The following is a 21,183-nucleotide window of genomic DNA, read 5'->3' on the forward strand; positions in this document are numbered from 1 at the left end:
AGACGTGAGATCAGATCCTGTCAGGGATTCAGCAGCCAGAGAATCGAAGCTTCGTTTCAATGATTCAGCTTACTCTGCCAAAACAGAGTAACCTGATCTTCGGGGTCACCCTGGACAGGTCACCAGTCTGTTGCAGGGAAGCTTAAGATACATTTTAATAATAGAAAATGTGGGAAAGACACTTCTACATTCATTCTACCATAAAGTGGCTACAATCTTACAAACATTCATGATGTGCACATGCTGAGAACATTAGAAGAGTCTGCAGAGGGATTTTAAAATCATGTCATTAGTTATGGGTAACCTCTTACAAAAAATAAGATTAGACATCAATATGTGAATATTTCACAGTAATAATAATGACCATGAGTGTATCAGTTACCTCATTTAGCTTATAGTCCTCTCCCAGATTTTGTTCATATTCACTGCTGGTTTTGGCGCGCAGCAACGCAACGTTGCCATGGTATTTCGTCGCAGGTATGTATCCGTCAGCGGCTTTTAGCTTGTGGTAAAAGGTGGAAGCCGCAAAATCAAGTAGGTCACGGCTGAGGTTCTTGTTGCTGGAGGTGATCAGGTCCACCGCCACCCTGACGCGAGCCGGCAGGTCCGACAGCGGGAGCAGGCGCTCCAGCAGCTGTGGAACCAGAGAGCAGAGGACAAAACGATTTGGACTGATTCGTTGGGTCTGAACTGTCCCTAAATGTTATAGAAACATTTTGTTACTTTCATGCATTATGCAAGCAAAAATACATATCAATTTTACACTAATCCAAAAAAAAAAAAAAAGGAGTATGTTGAAAATTGAGACATAAGAAGTTTTATACGACCGAGCGTAGTGCCACTGTAGTATCAGAATATTTCAATATCAATAAATTTTCTCTCTCTCTCTGTATTTTTTAGGCTACGTTATCCAGGCACCAAAACTATGCTTGACAATTTTTTGACAGTTAGAATTAGTCCTAAATTCTATTAGTTTCTAGAAATTACCATGAATTTGTCTTTTTGTGTGTCTTTATAATCATGTTTGGATTTTTTTGTGACTTTGATTTTTATCTGCTGAAGTTGAAATGCAGTCTGATTGTTGCTCCCTCAGATGTGCATTTTAAATTATGCTGTGTGTGTTTTCTGAGCAACTCCTCAAACAATCTCTTTGCAAAGCCACACTTAAGTAACAATTTAAATTCTGGTTATTCTCTACAGACACTGCTGAGAAGATGTTAGAGTTTACATGCACCTCAGATTTCCTCCGATTGTTGCCTTTTTTCTTAATTTCACTGTTCTCACAAATAATGAGAAAAATGATTAATAGGCGATGAATCAATAGTGTTAGTGAGCGTCTGTCTCCAGTACCTTGCTGTACTCTATGCCTGTGAACTGCTGGATGAAGGCGCACATGGCCTCGGTTTCAGCCTCGCTCTCTTTGCCTGGAGTCAGCTTGGCTCTGTAGCTCTGCAACAAACACATCATGACGTCATTCACTGAGAAACCCAGATTAAAAGCACTGATCACAGCCGCTGAGCCTTCCACTGATCACAGCCTGGCATTATGTTCGACTAAACATTTCGTTTTTCAGCTCAGGTAGAGTTAATTCAATTCAAATTCAAAAATACTTTATTGAGCCCAAAGGAATATTAAATGTTGCTGTAGCTCATATAAATTCAAAACTCTTTAAAGAGTTCATGTGGATGGAGATCGTTGTGGGCAGGAAAGATCTCCTGTAGCAGTCTGTGTCACAGCGCATTTGAAAAAGCCTCTGACCAAAGACATTTACTACTAACATTATATCTGTTAATGAATAATGAAAGCGGGGATTTAACACTTACAAAGTGATGACATCATCCTCTGGGCTTTAACAAACAGCTTAAATGCTTTAAAAAGTTCTGCCATTATTTTGATTTTTAACAAATAGAAATAATTATGTTAAGGGGGAAACTTATAGTAAAATAATCTTCATCTTATTCTCTGTCAAGTATTTTGTAAATTTCTCTTCTGTAGTTGAAATCCATGTGCATACTGGGACCAGTGTGTGTGTGTGTGTGTGTGTGTGTGTGTGTGTGTGTGCTGGTTCTTTCCTCTGACCTGTGTGTAAGCTGCCACATAGGAGTGTGAGCCGTCGAACAGGAACAGATGCTCCACACTGTGGTTGAGGGTCTGAAGCTGGGAGCACATTTCAAAGGCCACACAGGCACCAAAGGAGTATCCCCCGATCCGGTACGGCCCGTCTGGCTGCAGCTGCCTGATGCAGTTCACATAGTACGCTGCCAGAGCCTGGATGCTGTCCAGAGGAGCAGCTGGGAGGAGAACAGGAACAGACTGGGATCAGTGGGTTTAGTCGAAACACAGACAAAATAATAAGGAAAAATGTTGCAGAAGAATTTGCACCCTTAACTTAATTAAAATCATCCAGCAGCTCCTTAACATGGCTCTGTGTATTAATAAATAAACTCCCAGAATAGTACAGAGAGAGAGCTCACAATGTGAGAGGATTATGTTTTCATATTATTCCCACTTTACAGCCAATCAGTTCAGGCGCAGTTCCATATTCAGGGATGTTGTTGTACCTTTGGTGCACTGTAAGCCGAAGCAGGGCATGCTGAGCTTGGAGGCCAGCGTCCTGAACGCAGAGATGGAGCCTTCGATGGGATGGACCAGGAACAGGGGCCTCTCCTGGCTCTGAGCCTTGTTGAGTGGGATCACAGTGGGGCCGCTGGGGTCCACCAGCACCTGGGTCACATCAGACCCCAAAACGGAGCGAGCCGGATCCTTCGTGGCTTTGGTCTGGTTGCATTCTACACATATTATTAGGAGGGAGAGAAAAGGAATGACAGATGAGCCTGAAGTTCAGAAAGTCAGTATCAACTGAGTTGTAGTTGCTCTGCTGTCTGGTCTCAGTCTGTATGTAGTGCCTTGCAAAAGTTCTCAAATATTATGAACTTTTTTTTATTACAATCACAAACTTAATGATGTTTTATTGGGATATTACATGATGGATCTACACAAAGTAGCACAGGATTGTGAAGTGGAAGGGAAGTGTTACATGTGTTTGTTTTGTGTTGATTGCTCCTGTTGGGTTCCCCCTCAACACACTGAAGTCTGTGACTGTACCTTCACAAAATAGGAAAAAATTTAAAGAGCTATAAATTGAGGTTCACCAATTAATCGTCGGGTTGATAAATCGGCTCCAGTTTCCTTAATTTTGGGAAATCAGCAATCGGTCAATACTTACTTAACATCTTATTCACTGACTTTATCTGCTTCAGTGAAGCTCTGAAAATCAGCCACTGCAGTGACTGACTGACCAATCCACCAGATCACACCTGGTTCTGCATGGCCAACAATAATCCCCCACTACTTAGAGACTTTGCCACTATGTTTAGCAAGTTTTAGACAAAAAAAAAACTGAATCAGCAGGTCAGGCTGTTAAAAGACTGGTGAATGGCCAGACAACTGCAATCAGTGCATCCCTAGTTATTAAACTTTTACAAGGCACTGCTTTGGACACACTTTTTTTTATAATATTTTGCGAACGCTCCAATTATTTAAAAAAAGAAACTATGATCACTGTAGGATCATCTTACACATGAGATTCGGGTTTCTTCAACTATTTCCACAGTCATCTGTGTACATAGGTGAGTGTGTAAAGTCTGTTTTGAATGAAAGTCTAACTGACTTTCCGAATGCCTCACATCAAACTGAGCACAGGAACTCCTCATGGCTGTGTGCTCAGTCCTTTGCTCTTTAGTCACTTGGTGTGTGACTGAACTGTGATGTGTTCATTAGCATCAGGATGAAACAATGTAAAGATCAGAGAGGATTTAACTGCTGCGTAGTTTAAATACTGACGATGACAGTTAGATTACTTGCATTCTGCATTTTTCTGCCAAATTAAAGATAAAATTTTCACCTAAAAATTGTTTCATTTAAAGTATTAGCTTAAATGAAGCCCACTTATGATTTTATTTATTTTTATTTAAGGATTTTTAATTTCTTGTATAGCTTGTTGGATGGTGCTAAACAATAAAACTTGTTTTTCCTTCCGCTTCATACCGTTTGTCCCTTCTGCCTTGCTCTTGCCCAGCTCCCGCAGCTTGTTAATGGTGAGTTGACGGATCTCCCTCATGGCCATCACGATGTCATAGTCTCGCTCCAGGGTCTGGCGAACCTCAACACCCATCAAGGAGTCCAGGCCCAGGTCAGCTAACGAGGTGTCGGCGTTCAGACAGTTCACATCCTGTACGCCTGTACGAAAGCCACAAAAACACAGCGGGCTTTATACCTCGTCACTTCAGGACAACTAAAACAAAATGAGACTTTTTTTGTTTTGTTTTGTTAAACAAATTGTGAGAATCAAAAAGAATTATTCACCAAATATTCTTTTGATTCTTACCAAGAATGTGAGCGACAGCATCCACCAGGTCTTTCTGACCCCCTGCCTCACTCTTCACTGTTATTCTCTCCGCCAACACAAAGCTAGACATGACCGGCTGCTGTTGGTGCAGGAAGAAGTCCAGCACCTCCAGACAGGAAGTGATGCGTTGGGGCAGGGTTCCCCCGATCACTACATCGTTTCCACCCATCGTCTCCAGCACCACGCCCACATCTCCAATGGCGCCCCACTGAACTGCTAATCCAGCCAATCCGTCAAAGCGCCGCTTTTCACACACACGTTCCATCACCGAGTTGGCGTAACCGTAGTTACTTTGGCCGGCGTTTCCACGCCCACAGCTGACAGAGGAGAAAGCCACGAAGTAGCTGAGGTCTGGACACAACTCTCTTGTCACTCTAGGGAAACATTGAAAATAAATCAGACATTACTACAGCAGCAAAGAGGACCAGAGAAGACAAAAAACAAAAAAACGGCCTTCTTTAAAATACATAGCGATGCAGTGAAGCACGACTGAACATCTTACTTGTCCAGATTCATGGTGCCGTCGCATTTTGGTTTGCTGACATCAAGGAAGAGTTCAGGCGTCAGATTCTCCAGCATGCCGTCTTTCAATACCTGAGGATCACAAAGCAAGAGTTCCACTGAAAAGCAGAAACACTAAGGGAGAACTAAAAAAAATATCATTTTAAAGAACCACACAAATAGATCAAACCATCCCCTCAAAAATAATCAACCTGGAAACATTTTCCCTCTCCTATCAACACTAGATTCCACAATAACATTCCACAATGCTTATGGTGGCAGCATGTTAGAGTAGATCTGATTTGTTTATTTTGTAAACTTTAGTTCATATGTTTCAAACATATTTGGACAAATATTCCCTCTGGTTTTGGATGCTGTGCAGCTGAAATGATTTTTCCTCTTACTGTTTTACTATTAAACAGTTATTATGATCCACAACTTCAGTAACAAGGTAATGTTAGTGTTTTTACAACCATAAAGACACAAACTTAACATGCACAGCTAAATATCAGGACTCCAACATGAAGAAATAGGTGTGCGGGTGTTACCATGGCGAGGTGGAAGACTCCGCCCACTGGGCCCAGTGCACACGCCTCAGCAATCAGTTTCTCCGTCCCCTTCAGTGTGCTGATGTCGCTCGTGGATACCAGAACGGTCACCCCCTGCTTCTGCCACTCGCTGACCCGCTTTGCCTGGTAACCTGACACAAGACCAGGCAGAACAACAAACTAATGACATGTGCATCTTCACTCCTCGTTGTTCTACTCTGATTGGAAGATCAGGTAAGTGGGTTTCGTTGTGATGCACATTTCAGGATGAGGACAGAGTCCTGTGACCTCTGATCTTCACAAACAGAGAACTCTGTTTCTATCTCCTTTTTTTCCAAGGATATTAGCTTCCTCTATTGTGCCTCACCATTCCTGATGCCCGATCTAGATGTCAGCACCAGTTTGCAGGCTCCTCTCTCAATCAGCCACTGAGCAAGCTCCAGGCCAAAGCCTCCCAGCCCTCCAGTGATGATGTAGGAGTGGGACGGAAGGCAGGAAGTCCGACAGATAGCAGGAAGGAGCAGCGGGGATGCAGGCTGAACGGCTCTGCCCTTTTCCTCAGAACGGATCTGTGTAAAGACAAGAGACGTCCAGATGACACACAATCAGACAAAAGTATTAGTAAATGAACTACAGTTCTCCCAAAACCCTCCACTCTGATATCTCTGAAAGTCAAAGCCCACCAACCTGCAGGACGACTTTGCCGATGTGTTTTCCCTGGGCCATGTATCTGAATGCTTGCTCAACGTCGTCCCTCTGAAAAACTGTAGTCCTTAAAGGCTGAACTACACCTTCCACAATGCCTTCCTTCAACAGCTGGGACACTTCCTCCCACTCCCTGTTGCCTTCTTCGAACAGAGCGTCCAGCAGGATGCCATGAAAGGCCACATTCTTCAGGAACAAAGCCATACCTGGGGACGGCCCAAAACAAGACGGCTGACACTCAACCGGCTCAGAGTCCTGACAATTAGCCAAACACCAGTGACCTTCCCTTCACAGGCAGACCCATACGTCTCATTTGTATTCAGTAACAATAAGTTGACTGTATTCTTTATAGTACGTGGAGTGTCAGAACTTTCCGTACTGACCCAGTGGATTGTTGTTGGAGAGGTCGTATTTTCCGATCTCCAGGAATCGTCCGTGTCGGGCGACACAGCGGATGCTAGCCTGGAGCTTCTCCTCAGCCAGAGAGTTTAAAACCACATCCACGCCTGAAACACGCAGAAAACATGACTGAGTGGGGATTTCTTACTGGCTCATACAGAAAAACACAAGAAAGACATATTTTTGTAATTCCCCCCCCACCCCCCCTTCACAAACAGTTGATACTGGATATAATATCCTAATTACACTGAAGAGATAACAGAGATTGGACTTTCATCCTAATTCAATGTGCTGAATTTGATTGTCTACTGTATTTACTATGCCAGCCTTAGGAGGGTGAATGAGGAAACTGCAACAATCTAATCCAATCTAATCTTCCTTTCTTACCAAAAACTCTTTATAACTAGTAGCTAATCAGGTGTGTGAGCATCTAAACAGTAATGAAACAGCTCTGTTGAAAGGAATATTCTCCTGGCCTCAGATAATGGACCTGTGTCTGTTCTGGTCCTGTTAGACTCCAGTGTGCTTTCGAAAATTACAAATAATTAAATATGTGTCAAAATTTTCTCAATATCACCACATTCCATATGGTTGTTGTATCCTTATTGTGCATCTAAACAGGAGGACACTTTTGCTACACACACAGATAGTGCGTTTCTCTTCTATTAAAGGGGAAATCCAGGGCCCATTGTCTGAAATCCTAAAAGATTGTTACTCCAACTCTAAGCAATGCCTGGATAGAAGGAGGAAGAAAATCCCAGTCATCCACCTTCAATCAATCACCTCTGGTAACCAGGAAACCACCACAATACATGAGAGGCATGTGGACCTCAGGACGTGCTGTTCTCACTCTCCTATCTCTGATGCTGCCAAGAAAGAATGTGTCAACAGGCAGCTGTGGTTTGGCTGTGAGGTTCACCCTCAGGCCAACCTCTGGCTCTCACCTCTGCATAATGCCTCACTGGGTTCCTCTCTCAAACTTTGGAACCAAACTGCTGATGATTTCTGCTGCAGGTGAGTGAAGGCAAAAGAAAACGAAACTCGCAGCAACGTCAGCGATTGGAAAGTGAGGGAAATAAAAAGTTAACCAGATGGATTACTTTAAATATCACTGACTGACAGCAGAAGTCTGAGACCAGCCGAGTCCCACATTCCATCCTGATTCAGAGTTAACAGGGACCAGATTCCATTTTAAGGTCATAAACAATCTTTAGGTCTCTGACTCAATGTGAGGAATAAAATATTATTTCAGCTTCATGTAATGTGATGAAGCAGGTCTTTTCAACACTCTTGCCCTTTCTGTGAACTCAGAGCTAATAGATCTAAATTTTAAAAAATTTTTACAGTGCATTTTGTCACACCCGTTTCATGATGACAATTTTCTCCAATGTATGTTAGGAGATGAGCAATTTTCCAAATTCCACATGCAGCATAACAAACAATGTTGAGATAGGTGTGCTATACAAGATTTGATAACATGAGGAAGGTGCTGACCTTTGCCCTTTGTGTGCAGCAGAACATGCTGCTCAAAAGACAGATCCCTGGAGTTAGCGAATGATTCTGCTGACAGCTGAGGGAAGCGTTCCTGCAGGTAAGCCCTCTTCTCTGCTGAGCCTGCTCAATCCAAACAGTAAGATATTCATCAGAGCCTTGTGAGGTTACTATAGTAACATAGATAATACTTTTTAATAAAAAAAACAAACAAATATTTAAAGAGAAAGAAATGCAAACAGAAAACTTGACAGAGGATGGTGTACTAACCGACGGTGGTAAAAACTCTGCAGTTCTTGCTGAGTGCTATGGCGATGGCAGCCTGGCCGACGCCTCCAGAACCCGAGTGGATCAGGACGGTTTCACCGGGGCGGAGCCTGCCCCGCACCACCAGAGAGTAATACGCTGTGGCATACACCACTGGCACCGAGGCCGCTTGCTCCATTGTCCTGCTCAGACACACACACAAAAACACACAGGTATGAGAAAAATGACATGTCCTGTAAAAAATAAACTAACCTTTTCCCTGAACTATGATATTAGATCAGAGTAAACTGTTCCTGTTTTAGGTCAGCTAGGATATCCAAAAACAATTCTTAGCCCCGTCGTGACTAATCTGCTGGTGTACTGAGGGACATCGTCTCTTTTAAAGACCTGAATGTCACCAAGCCTCAACTTCACTTCCAGGCTGATATACTGAGACGCTGCATCAGTATTTCTACATGATGTTCTTTCCATGTGTCATCATTACTCTATGAAGTGCACCAGTCCTCCTGCAGTAAAGCACCTGGCCCTGTGCTGCACTTCGTCCAGGATGGCAAACTTCCTCCTTTCTCCTCCACATATAACGACGGTCAATATGGCCGAACAGTCCAGTTTCTTTTAAAGGTTTTTGTGGCACTAGCCACCTTTATTCATTAACAGCTAGACAGAAGAAGGGCAGAGAGAGAAGAGGAGGAAATGCAGTCAATGGCCTGTGGCACGCAACTTCACCGGGTGTTTGGTAATTGCTGCTACAGCTAGTTTGAAGGAGCAGAGAGGGGAAGGTGCAATAAGAGGTGCCCTGTGAGGCAGAAGCTCATAGGAGGAGGAGCTTTAATATATCCCTGACTGGTTGCCATGGGAGGTTTATCGATTCCTCAAACATGCATGAAAGAATATCTTTTTGAGTACCCACTCTAGGTACACACCGAGTGCGAGTCTGGATATGTTTTTAAGGAGGGAATAACATTATAACATGATGCAAGACTTAAAAACGTTGATTCTACATAATAAGACTTTATATGAACAGATGTAAATAAGCCCCTCAGTCAGGTCTTTAGAGAACATTGTGGAGGTCAAACAGAGCCACCGGAAACCTTGGCAGTTTACCATTTAGCAGCAGGAGGGACACTAACCAGCTGAGGGGAACTTCCCACAGGAATCGTTTATCAGCCTCCACAGCCGTTGCCAAGCCTTTAGCGGGCAGCAGCCCCATGACGCGCTGACCGCTGGGATCACGACCAGAAAACTCCATCCCCAACAGGCACTGCTGCAGAGCCATGTCCCCTAAACAGACAACAAGAAGGAGGAAAAATGACTTCTCTGGAGGAAAAGCACACAGACAGGATGGAGTGGGTTATAGTAATACTTTCTGAACATGTTTAGCAGGAACTATAGAGGATCTGCACCAATGTGATGAAGTTCTAAAAACTAATAACTGGTCCTTACATCATGCAGGAAAACCATAACTGGTCTTTTTACATCTCTGTGGAGAAATCTTGACTTATTCTTCTTTGGAGAATTGTTGACATTCAGTCACAGGATCTTCCTGAATCAATGGCCTAGTTAAAGTCACGTCACAACATCTCAACTGTTCTTTTCTTCGGTAAATGTAAGATGGGTCCTTATGTTCTTTTGGGTTTGGAACTTTCACACATCTTAATTTGAAAATATTTTCCAGATGAGCTCATGCTACAGAATTTCAACATTATCAAGATGCTTAACCTCCATAATAATAATCTTATGTCAGCCTCATCCTCCATAACTATGAACTATTGAAGGGCAGTGATTTTGACCTGGATGTTGACAGCTACCTGGGATAGCGTCTGGTGGCAGTTTGCCGGTAGCCAGCATGATGTCTCGGAAATTAAGCGAGCTGTAGTAGACGTGACACGCCTGCAGGGAGGGGCTGCTGGGGTCAGAGCGGTGGGGGGGGGAGGCGATCCAGCGCAGGGAGGACAGGTCACCTCGAGTTAACACGTTGATGAACGCAGACTCTGTCAGCTCCTCCTTCAGGTCTGGAAAACAGACAAACAATAGCTGAAGGGACAAAATAAACGGTTTCTTTAAATTTGGTGTATTGTGAAAAAGGTCATATTTTCCAAGCTATTGTTACATGTTAGGAATGTCTATTACTACTGTAAACCTAGTATTGTGGATACAAGGAGAAACAGTGGGAGAAACCAATGCTGTTATTTATATGAAGAAAGTTTTAAAAATCTGATACCTTGGGAGATGAGCTGGTGTCTGAAAGTGCCCCACTGTCCATCTCTGAACACATTCATGACCAGGTCTGCCTCCAGCGCAGAGTCCAGGGACTTCTGGCCCGGCTGAAGGCTTGGTGGCACAGAGGAGCCGTTCAGGTTGGACACAAACATGCAGCTGGGCACAAAGAAGGAGAAACAAACACATTTAGCACCAGACAGATAAAAAAAATAAAAAAAAAAACCCCAAGCTTAGGTACTATCTGCCTCACCGTATCCGCTCTCCCCCAGGCTCCTGCCGCAGACAGTTTACCATCCCAACAATCCCACTGTGAGCCTGAGAAGCAGTCAGCCACACAGTGTGGTCCGAGGAATCCGCCAGGATCTCCTGGTACACAGAACCACATCAGAAGGAGATCAGAACCGGATTAAAACCGCATCAGAAATCTGACCTCAGATTTCTGAGGTTGCATTTCACTGTATCTTTAGTCAGTAATACTTTGGCTGTAATTCTACTACAAAAAACCAATAGACTTGGTTTTTTGTTTTTAACAAGATCCAGAAAACGTTCTTTTACATCATAAAAGTGAAGTGAAATCCTGTAACATAGCAAGAGAGCTAACAAATGAAAACATCTGCAGATCTGAGAGCACATCAGTGACCTGAGTGAATAAAACTGACTGGAAACCCACCTTGAGTTTTTCCACCCACAGAAAGTCGGTGCTGTCCACAGGCAGGTAGATGGCTTGCTTGCTGGGAGACTTGCGGCGGCAAAGGAAAATGACGGAGCCGTAGAAAGACTTCCTGACAGCTACCAGGGCCAGGTTGGCCTCAGAGAACAAGCTTTCCCACTCAGCCTGGATGGAGAAACACAAAGAAAACACAACAAGTCATCATCAGAGAGAAGAAGCTCTATTAGATTGCAAATAGAGTTTTTATAAATCATTATTATTGAACCATGAACCTGTGAGAGAAGGCCACATTGCTCGTTGCCCTGGGTGATGCTGGTGAGGAAAGCCACCGTCTCTCCCAGAGTCTGGTCTTTCAACAGGGTGTGGATCAGAACAAAGCCCTGCTCTCTGGCCCCAGAGGCCAGGTTAGCCACCAGCTGTCCAGGGTCTGTCCTCAAGGGACCCCATGCGTGGTTACACACCACCAGGTCCGCCCCGGCTGCCATCCTCCCTGGAGCCGGCTCGCTCAGGGGGTTCCACTGCGCTGAAGCCACGGCCAGCTCCTCCAGCGCGGCTTCATGGGCGGACAGCAGATCCAGGCGTGTTGCTGTGGCAGTGTAGTCCACATGTAGCATCGGCTGAATGTTGAGGAGGGGAATCACACGGGAGAAAAGCTGGCCATCATTTGCAAAAGCCTGGTGGGATAAGAGAGAGGAATAAGTTATGGGATGACTGGATCATGATGAAATCCGCTCATATCCAGAAAAATCACAGAAATTACCTCCAGGACTCTGATCCTCCCAGGCGTACAGTTCTCCATGCTGATGTCCAGGCAGTGGCGGAGGACAGGATCCCCCAGCAGGCCATGCAGCAGGCTGTCCTGCAGCAGGCAGGCCTTCTCCTGGACGAGGACCTGCTCCAGCTCCGACTGGAGGTTTCCGTTCAGCTCCAGGCCACACAGCAGGCTCAGCAGGCGCAGCAGGCAGGGCGCCGACGCCTCCTGGCCAGGTGGAGAACCCACCAGGTCGCCAGGTAACCCAGGAATGGCCAGCTTCACACCATGAGGAGCCAACTTCAGCTGTAGTGTGTGAATCAAACCTGCAGAGAAGATGTAGAATTAAATCACACCACCAATGCTCCAGTTCCAGTCTTTAAAGAGGCAGTATTATGTGGTTTCCAGACACACAGCGCCATTTTATAACACAATCAAATAACTATGTTACCTTCTGTTGTTATGAAAATGCTGTATATGTCAAATATGATGTATATAAAATTAGATATAAGATTTAACACCTTGAAATTGGGCCTCTGTTGCTTTAAAAACTGCAGCTTCGAGGAAGCAGTATGTCCATCAGCTGAATTGTTGCCATGGGGACTAAAGGATTTCTCAAACATTCATGAAAAAAAAAATCAAAACAACATTCCATATACAGTATTTTGATGAGGAAATAACATTATAACATGATGTAAAGCTCAAAAACGTTGATCTTACATAATACTGCCCCTTTAATGTTTCCATAGAGACTCAAGCTTTTCATTGATCATATTCTGACAAAGCCATCAGCTACACCATCACACAAACAGACAAATATTATACAATCTCTACCTTTGCAGAGGTTGAGCTGCTCCGTCAGGCTGTGATTGGTTGCCAGGCATTCTGTCATCACATGCGGGACAAACACAAACTCCTCCAGGGTGGGGGGGCTCTGCTGCTGCTGTCTCCGGGGGGCCACAGTGGCGTGCAGACCGGAGATCTGGACTCCGCCGGCAGCAATACTGTCCAGGCAGCGGCTCACGTGGACGTCAACAGCTACAGCAATGAAACGGTCAATGAGTAGCTCAGGTTTCAAGACACAAACGCACAGCTGAACTTCTGTCTGGAGAGAACCAGAAAAACGGCTGATCGACTGACTGGTCAGATTTATCAACTTTCTAGAGGAGTTGAGGACTTAGAAAAAGATAAATGTAATGATACATTCTCATCATTAAGAGTGTGTCACTGGTTTAAATGAACACATCCATCAACAAGAGAGGCAGATGGGGAATAATTGTAGAACCTGATGTGTGTCACATATAAGTATTGGCAGTAAACCAATAATTCACCTCGATTACAGGTGATTTATTGGTTCACCTCTAATATGAAGGCCAGGGTTAAGTATTTATTTTTTTATGATAAGAATTTTGATTTACTGTTGTCTGAATAAATTCCAATTAATTATGTTTAATACTTCCCAAAACTATTCATCTTATCAGGACTGTTATTGCTACTAAATTTTCCATTGTGTGTTCAATGATAATATCAATTTGAAAAGATGACCGATTCCAGTTACTGTGCAGTTTAGTGATACAAATCACAGTTTTTTGTGTGTCAGGTGTCCAGACTACAAATGGGATTTCTGTGCCGTGCAGTCACAGCCTAAAGACATGTACAACAAATGACCTAAAAAACAAGAAAGAAATGTTCTTCCGAATAGTACCACAGCATATTGTGATACAATGTTAAGTCCATATCACCACCCGTAGTTAAGACCTAAAAGTGTCAAGTTTGAACATAGCAGTTAAACTCACCTTGAAGTTCATCAGCATACTCGCACACTTTGTCCAGGTGGACAGCAGGATCGATGCGTACAGAGCGGATTCTGGTCGGCAGGCGCAAACTGCGACCTGGTAGCCCGACCACCATCATCTGCAGCATGGTGTCCAAAAATGTCACCCAGTTTCCTGTCCACTGCAGCTTTCCACTGTCTCCTGGAAACAAACAGATCAAATACTATATGGTGAGGTACGCAGTGGAAAATGTTATTTTCTACCGTAGAGCTTATTAGCATTTGCAGAATGAACTTGTCTAAGGGAGTCACAAGTGTTTCTCTAATCTTCTGTCCATGGGTAAAAAAATTGTGGAGCCAAACCCTCGTGCCCGGCATCCAATGTCCAGATCATCTTGTACGTGAGCTTGTTCCAGCAATCCTGATTCAAATGAGTCCATTATCTCCTCATGAATCCCAGTAGGGTTCTGCAGAAATCTGCTCATGACCAACTTATTTAAATAAGGTGTACCAAAGGGTTGGGAAGCACTGATAAAAGACAAGAAAGTTGGGCACAAAGACTGAACAGTCCAAACTGGATATAATTTGGTACCAGTGCAGGTTTATTGTATGGATGGATCTACCACGCCATCTCACCTGCGACTGTGGTCATGGATTGGTTCATATGTCTTTATAAGAGGAGGAATCCATGAACCAATCAACAAATGCAGTTTGCTGCCAATCAAATCACTTGTGTGCACTATCTGGCTTTGGCTTGATTGTACCATCCGTGAGGCGACTCCAAAAACTGGGGAAGAACCAGTTAAAGACACGCTCTTGGAGAAGAGTTTAAACTCTTAAGTATAAACTACTTTAACTTAAGAGTTTTGTGCTTGAAGTCTATTTTAAATTCAAATTTCTTAAAGGCAAATTTAAATTTATTTCCAGCACTACAGTTTTATTCTTAAAGTATCAGTCAGTGTGTCACAAAACAATAATTTTTAAATGCTATAGAATGCAGGCATACTTTTTTACCTTCACTGCTGGACTCCAAGATGCCTTGGAAAGCCTTTCCATAGTCGTAGCCACGCAGTCGCAGTTCTTTATAGACGTCATTTGACTTAAGTTTCATGTTGGAATCATTCCTTTTGTCAGTTTTCTGATTTATTTGAGTCTGGAACGATTGAAGGTCTGCATCCTCAAGGATGTTTACTTTACCTGAAATGAAATGACATGTAAACCGCAGAAGTAAAAGATCTCGATTGCGTGTATTTGCTGAAAATATGAAACGTAAAAAAGAAGAAAAGAGCTCTAACCACTGACAACCAGGTTTCCGTTCTCTGAAACCTCAAACTTGTTTGTGGCTGGCATGAGGTGAACCTCCAGCTGAACAGAGCCTGCAATGAACAGAAGTTTGAAGATGACAGGCTTGTCAATATAGCCGACATTTTGAAACAACTGATACAAAAAAATATGTATATATATATTTCTTTAAGTATCAATTTGAATCAAAATATAAACGGAGTCATTTTCTGAATTTGGTCCACAAACACTTAGGCCCTCTCGTTTTACAGCACCTGCACCGAGAAGTTTGAAAACTCCTGGTAAGTTTGTGATCACATCGTTTGAAAACATAAAATTAAAAGCATGGTTTCCAAAATTGGTGAAGCTTCTTAAAGATCACACATTTTTTGAGGCAACCCAAAAGGTAAGAAAAAGCTGCATTCTGCAACAGTGAAACACTTGAAGCTAATGCTATGTACTGAGCAGCATCAATGTGGGAATGAATTGATGCAAGGTCAGCTTGTTAAACTACTTAAACTTAAGAGATTTGTGCTTGAAGTCTATTTTTAGTGGAGTTGGCAAAAGTGAAAATAGTCTGGACTCTGTATTCTACCTATCCTGTTGACTGCAAGTCGTCACCAGAGAAAGCAGGATCCTGAATCATCAGAACACACAGAAGGGAAATGTGGCTGTTGCTGGATACACTGGAATGAACTGGATCCTTGTTTCCACTAAAACACCTGTTGTTCAACATGTTCAACTAAATTACATACTTCCATCAAGGATTAACAGTTGCAGTGCTGTTTTGTCTATACAGGAAGGGGACACTTTGAAGTTATGTTTACTTACCTTTAAAGCTAAATATATTATTATTATTAAGTAAGATATGTTTACTTAATAGTAATACTGTGTTATCTACTACTTATTGGTCTTATGTGTCCTAATGTTTATGTACTTGTTATATAGTTCCCCACTACTGAAAAGGATGCAGAATTGAAAAGAGGAAATGGGATTGAATTGGAACTTGTAGTACTGTCACCACCCTGAGACACAGTGAAACAGTTTAACATGGATAAGTGGGTCATTAATCCATGACTGGAGTCCATGATGAGCCCTGCTGGTCTCTCACCAGTCTTTGGCAGGATGGTAGCCCTGTGGATCTTCACATCCTCAAAGCTGATAGGAGTGGATTCCATTACGATCCCACGACTCCTGACCAAAGTGCGCCAGGCCAGCACAAGGTAACCCGTTGCTGGGTAGAGAAAGCGTCCATCGATGCAATGTTCAATGAGATAGTTGTCTGATGACTCAGAGTTGATCTCTGTTTCAATAAGAGAGACAATGGTGAAAAAAAAAAAAAAAAAAAAGAGTCATGAGAAATCGGAATGAGCACACAAGCAACAAAGTAGAAAACTGCAATTTTACCGATATTATAGACGGCAGCGGATTTAGATCCTCCTGAGCTGTGGGAAAAATGTTCTACTTTGGGGATATCCCAAACCTGGGAATGGTCCCACTGCACTAAGGGGGAGATCATTGGAGTGCCAACTGGGACAGGACAGCTCACCACTGGGTACAGGCTGTTAGCATCCAAGTTGATCCTACACAAATGTAATTTAAACAGTTCAGACCAAAGCAATCCACGGTGTGAGAGCAAAAATTAGGAGGCAGAAAAAAAGCTCAAATCCAGAAGTCATACTAAGAGTAAAAAAACACAACATGTGTGAGGTGCTCACTCACCCATTCATGTAGATTTTGCCAATGTTTGAGAGGAAGAACTCCAGGTTGTTAGCATGGCCTCTCTTCATTAAAGGAAGAATGGAACAAGTTTGCTTCAGGCTGCGCTTAAGGATGGCCTAAGAGGAAAACATTGGTTTAGTTATTATTTATACTTGTACTAATCCAAGATCAATCAATTTAGAAAATAATGGATTCCATGTATGCTGGTGTTTTGAAAGGTGCTCATTATGTGGATCAAAATGAGAGAAACTAAAGATTTTTTGAGGTATTGAAGTGTTTTTCCTGTTTTGTATTGTGGGTTCAGTTATGTGGAAATCTTGGTGTTCTGCTACATTATATCTTTGTCTCTTACAGTTTGTATTTTTTTTCTAAATAGAAATATAAATATACTGAACTTAATGCTCTATGACTACTCCCAGTTTTTATCTTTTGTGCCACTCCACAGCTGCTGGTTTTTGAAGAGATCAATTAGTGTGTGCTCCAGTGCTAAAAGTGTGGGAAGGTGTGTTATTTTCCTATTTTCTTTGCCTCTGAAACAAAATCTGATGTCTTTGATAACAGTGTTTGCAGGCATTAATTTGACCATTGTTGAGGAAGAAAATTTGTCTTTCAGGAGAAGCACGGTCTGGATATCGGTGCGAAGGATATATTTATTTCTTAAATATATCAAGTTTAAGGGGACAGAAACATGTGAAAATCAGGTGTGATGCAGTGTTTTAGATAAATTCAGCCAGCTGGGTAAGAGCTGACAGGACAGATAAGGGGCTGTGGTCAGTTTATCTGTTGCCACGCCGACACACAGGCATGCACACATACAGTATGGTTTTCTTGGTGTTTACTGTTCAGATGGTTGTCTGAATAATCTTATATGATTATGAAGTATGAGTAATAGATTATCTATTTGGGACACAAACAAAGGATGTCATATTATTGATTGTATGAAATACCTTAGTGGACTGGAAGATGTATGTTTTTAATGAGGGAACATTATAACACATTTAAAGCTCAAAAAAGCCAATTCTACATAGTACCGCCCCTTTAAGATTTCTGTATTCAACACCTAATAACTACTCTTCTTTTAAAAGGTCTCACAACACATCTGGATTTGATTAAAACGTATGTAAGATGTAAGGATGCCATAGCAACACTTTTTATAGCAAAGTTCTGCAGGAAGCAGTGACCTCTTTTAAAAAGACATTGTATTATTTATTATTTTACACTTTATCTACCATTGGTTAGGAACCATTAGCAGGCCACAAACATATTCATGACCCCATCGAGTAAAAAGCATCAGCAGTCTAATCTCCTTTTGAACGACAATCTAATATAGACAAACAGCACGAAGCTATAAGAGTTGAATACAGTATTTTACATTAGATGGAAGTACCTGCAGCAGAGCATGAGGTGCGATCTCCACCACCACAGCGTTGTCAGGCACCAGACTGAGGGCCTCCTGAAACAGCACGGGGCTCAGCAGGTTGTTGACGTGGTACTCAGCTGAGCTGAGCGTAGCCAGAGGAGACTCCCACTCAGACTGAGGAATGCTGGTGCTGATCCACCGAGGGGAGCGTTGCCGTGGCTCCTTGATCACCTGTAACATCACAAACAGCAGCAGATAGTGATGTGTAACACACAGACTGAAAACCAGTTAAAGAACAAACCTGACATATGCGAGAGTCGTTTAAGGTACAGCATCTTATGGGGATATAATCAGAAAATATATATAACATATAGCATATTAGTGCCATTTTAACTTATCCTACTGTAAAAATTACATTCTCATACGTCTACCAATGTAAACCAGCAGAACTAGATTTATTTCGCATTCAAAAATTTCTTATTGATTAAGAAATGATGTAAAAGTCAGGTAAAGATTAGGAAGTAATCATCAGAAACTGGAATTAAAAAGGAAACATTTTATTTATGAAATAAAGATATTTCCACACATTTACTGAATGTAAACTTAAGTAACAACTAACAGACACAGAGAGGTATAAAATAAAAGCTAAAACTACGTCTATTGACAAATATCACTTGGGATTTGGACACAATAATAGACAAATATTCAGCAATTCAACTCAATTCAACTGATTAAACCCCAGGAGCTCTTAGAGGGTTTTCAAAGTTTCCAAAGACTTTGTGTGAAAAGGAGTCCTATTCCTTCTCTAGTTTCCAGTTCTCACTCCGAAACAGAGAAGATCAGAGTTCAGAAAGAAAACTGGGTCCAGTTACATCTCACTGGACACATTCAGTCTCACTGTGGCCAACAACACAGGTCCGATTGTCCTCTGATCTAGGTCACCGGTTGGCCAGAGCCCAACACCCCACCTTTGTCTTTTGAGATGGAGGAATATTGGCTCAGGTCCTTTGAGTCGGCCTTGGGGACGACGCCACACACCATTGGACCGTTCTAGAACCACTGGGTTCTGCTGCAGAAATCAGTCAGAAAAGGAGAATGTCTACAAGGACGGAAGACGTCTCTGGCTGCTTATTGGCAGAAATAATAAGCAGCCAGGACCGGTCCAAACTACCCTGGCAGTCCATTTCACATTAGGGACACCAGAGCAGTCAGCAGATGGAATCAGACAAGATGTGTGTGAAGTAACGCTCAGATAACTTTATCAATAAGGAGACCTGATTTTCACACCGGACCAGGAAAACATTCTCCCAAATCTTTCATCTCTCAAGACAATAACGCCTCAAACATGCATTCAAAGATGAAAATTAGCACTGTGATTATAATCTGATTTAAGGTTTAAAATGATTCAATTCAGATTCACATCATTGAAGGATGCATCATCAGTTAAAACTGTACTTAGTGCTTCAATTGGTCATTCTGATTCAACTGCCTACCTCTGTCCAAAGGAGCAAAGCAACAATCTGTACCTTAAAGGACAACTAACCGAAAATCTACTTGCTTTGCAAGCAAACTGTCTAAATTACTCCCTTTGTTGTTGTGCTAATGGTGACATTTTCTTTCTTTTCCCACCAGGGCGTCTTTTGTGGGCCCTAGTGTCCCTTATTGGAAAGTAGGCTGACAGGAAAGGGGGAAGGAGAGGGGTGAAGACATGCGGCAAATGTCGGCCGGGTCCGGGAATCGAACCCGCGACCTCCGCATCGAGGACTGAGGGCCTCCAAATGTAGGTCACGCTATCCCCTACGCCACCACAGCACGCCCAAATGGTGACATTTTCATGTAAATTTGTTTAGTTCTGCAACATTTTGCTTAAAATTATCACAGTGCTGCCAACCATGGGTCGAACGGTGGGTACCGCAGTTGAATTTTCTTATTGGTTAGAATGGTAGATCCTCAATGGTGTTGTAAAACACATAAGCTACTCGTACTACAGTCAAGTCAGTAGAAGAAAAAAAAAAGATTTTTCTACTGCAGAGAGAACCCTGGATCCAAAGATGGCTAGGAAATCTCATCTCACAGGTGCCTTAAAATAACAGGAAATGTGTTTTGGAGTTGTTCTAAGTCAACTTGTATGTTGGATTCGGCTGACTTCCAGCAAGGCTGCGTACCTTCTTCAGAGCAGCCAGCAGGTTAGGAGCGATGGAGGCCATGTAGTGGGAGTGGAAAGCCACGCCGGCACTGCGAACCTCCTTTGCAAACACTCCTTTCTCTTTTAGTTGGGACACAAACTCACGGACTGCTTCCTGCAGAAAAAACACACACACACCATTAGTTAAGAAAAACATCCACAGGCTGCTGGATTAGCATCTTCTTTATGTAGCTATTATACATATTGATGTGGAAGAAACTCAGTGATCAAACAGCAGGAAGCAGCATGTGGCACAGGGTTGGTTTATGATTCTGAACTGAAATTGTTGTCATTGCCCTTTTTATTATGCTAAATTCCTGAATAAAAATATTAATGAAAATTAACAGGATGTGAACAAGGTGCTTCTCCGGTAGTTTCATGCCTTTCCTTCTCCATACAATGCTGTTACACTCTTTATAAATAAAGTTTGACTGATACATGACTCAGTTTTAATCTGTGAGCCAAGAACCAGTTTTTGTAAACTTGCACAACGCTGGTTTCAGCCTGTCTGAACTTTCTCCCATCAGCGCTTGCAAAATGGTCCTGGAGCTGCAGTTGCAGGCGGAGGTCAGACCTTCAGACAGTCTGAGGGCAGGAACCTCTCATAGGTTTGAGCGAGGGTCTGTCTGCTCTGAAGGCTAGTGGAAATGAACCAGTCCGCCACCGGTTCATTAGAAAATCAGCATTAGAACCGTGTGGGGAAAAAAAAAAAAAAAGAAAGTCTAACCTCAGGACCTGAGATGGTAACAGAATCCTCAGCGTTGTGGCAGGCAGGAACGACTCCCTGGGGACACTGAGCGATGCACTCCTCCCAGGTCAGCCCTGGAAAGAACGGGAGCTTTACCCAACTGGTAAATCTGACCAGCATGACAACATATACAGAGATCTTGTTTTACTGCCG

General features: G+C 42.8%; 1 protein-coding gene across 1 annotated transcript in view; it reads right to left on the minus strand.

Annotated features, from left to right (window-relative positions):
* fasn (fatty acid synthase) overlaps nucleotides 1-21,183 on the minus strand; it is a 34,664-nt gene that overhangs the window by 1,153 nt on the left and 12,328 nt on the right. Inside the window, exons 12-41 of the mRNA XM_044102670.1 lie at nucleotides 21,010-21,104; nucleotides 20,263-20,397; nucleotides 18,125-18,328; nucleotides 16,738-16,853; nucleotides 16,423-16,598; nucleotides 16,127-16,318; nucleotides 15,030-15,110; nucleotides 14,749-14,931; nucleotides 13,757-13,936; nucleotides 12,795-12,998; nucleotides 11,970-12,286; nucleotides 11,482-11,883; nucleotides 11,210-11,374; nucleotides 10,790-10,905; nucleotides 10,541-10,695; nucleotides 10,128-10,331; nucleotides 9,450-9,600; nucleotides 8,323-8,501; nucleotides 8,056-8,175; nucleotides 6,546-6,668; nucleotides 6,145-6,368; nucleotides 5,825-6,026; nucleotides 5,458-5,609; nucleotides 4,911-5,002; nucleotides 4,388-4,782; nucleotides 4,048-4,239; nucleotides 2,562-2,789; nucleotides 2,080-2,291; nucleotides 1,351-1,449; nucleotides 383-634 (exon numbers count right to left, since the gene is read on the minus strand). Coding sequence (XP_043958605.1) covers nucleotides 383-634; nucleotides 1,351-1,449; nucleotides 2,080-2,291; nucleotides 2,562-2,789; nucleotides 4,048-4,239; nucleotides 4,388-4,782; nucleotides 4,911-5,002; nucleotides 5,458-5,609; nucleotides 5,825-6,026; nucleotides 6,145-6,368; nucleotides 6,546-6,668; nucleotides 8,056-8,175; nucleotides 8,323-8,501; nucleotides 9,450-9,600; nucleotides 10,128-10,331; nucleotides 10,541-10,695; nucleotides 10,790-10,905; nucleotides 11,210-11,374; nucleotides 11,482-11,883; nucleotides 11,970-12,286; nucleotides 12,795-12,998; nucleotides 13,757-13,936; nucleotides 14,749-14,931; nucleotides 15,030-15,110; nucleotides 16,127-16,318; nucleotides 16,423-16,598; nucleotides 16,738-16,853; nucleotides 18,125-18,328; nucleotides 20,263-20,397; nucleotides 21,010-21,104 — 5,546 coding nt within the window. The remainder of the gene's footprint in view (nucleotides 1-382; nucleotides 635-1,350; nucleotides 1,450-2,079; nucleotides 2,292-2,561; nucleotides 2,790-4,047; nucleotides 4,240-4,387; nucleotides 4,783-4,910; nucleotides 5,003-5,457; nucleotides 5,610-5,824; nucleotides 6,027-6,144; nucleotides 6,369-6,545; nucleotides 6,669-8,055; nucleotides 8,176-8,322; nucleotides 8,502-9,449; nucleotides 9,601-10,127; nucleotides 10,332-10,540; nucleotides 10,696-10,789; nucleotides 10,906-11,209; nucleotides 11,375-11,481; nucleotides 11,884-11,969; nucleotides 12,287-12,794; nucleotides 12,999-13,756; nucleotides 13,937-14,748; nucleotides 14,932-15,029; nucleotides 15,111-16,126; nucleotides 16,319-16,422; nucleotides 16,599-16,737; nucleotides 16,854-18,124; nucleotides 18,329-20,262; nucleotides 20,398-21,009; nucleotides 21,105-21,183) is intronic.

This window comes from Gambusia affinis, linkage group LG20 (assembly GCF_019740435.1).
Source record: "Gambusia affinis linkage group LG20, SWU_Gaff_1.0, whole genome shotgun sequence".
NCBI classification, from domain to species: Eukaryota; Metazoa; Chordata; class Actinopteri; order Cyprinodontiformes; family Poeciliidae; genus Gambusia; species Gambusia affinis.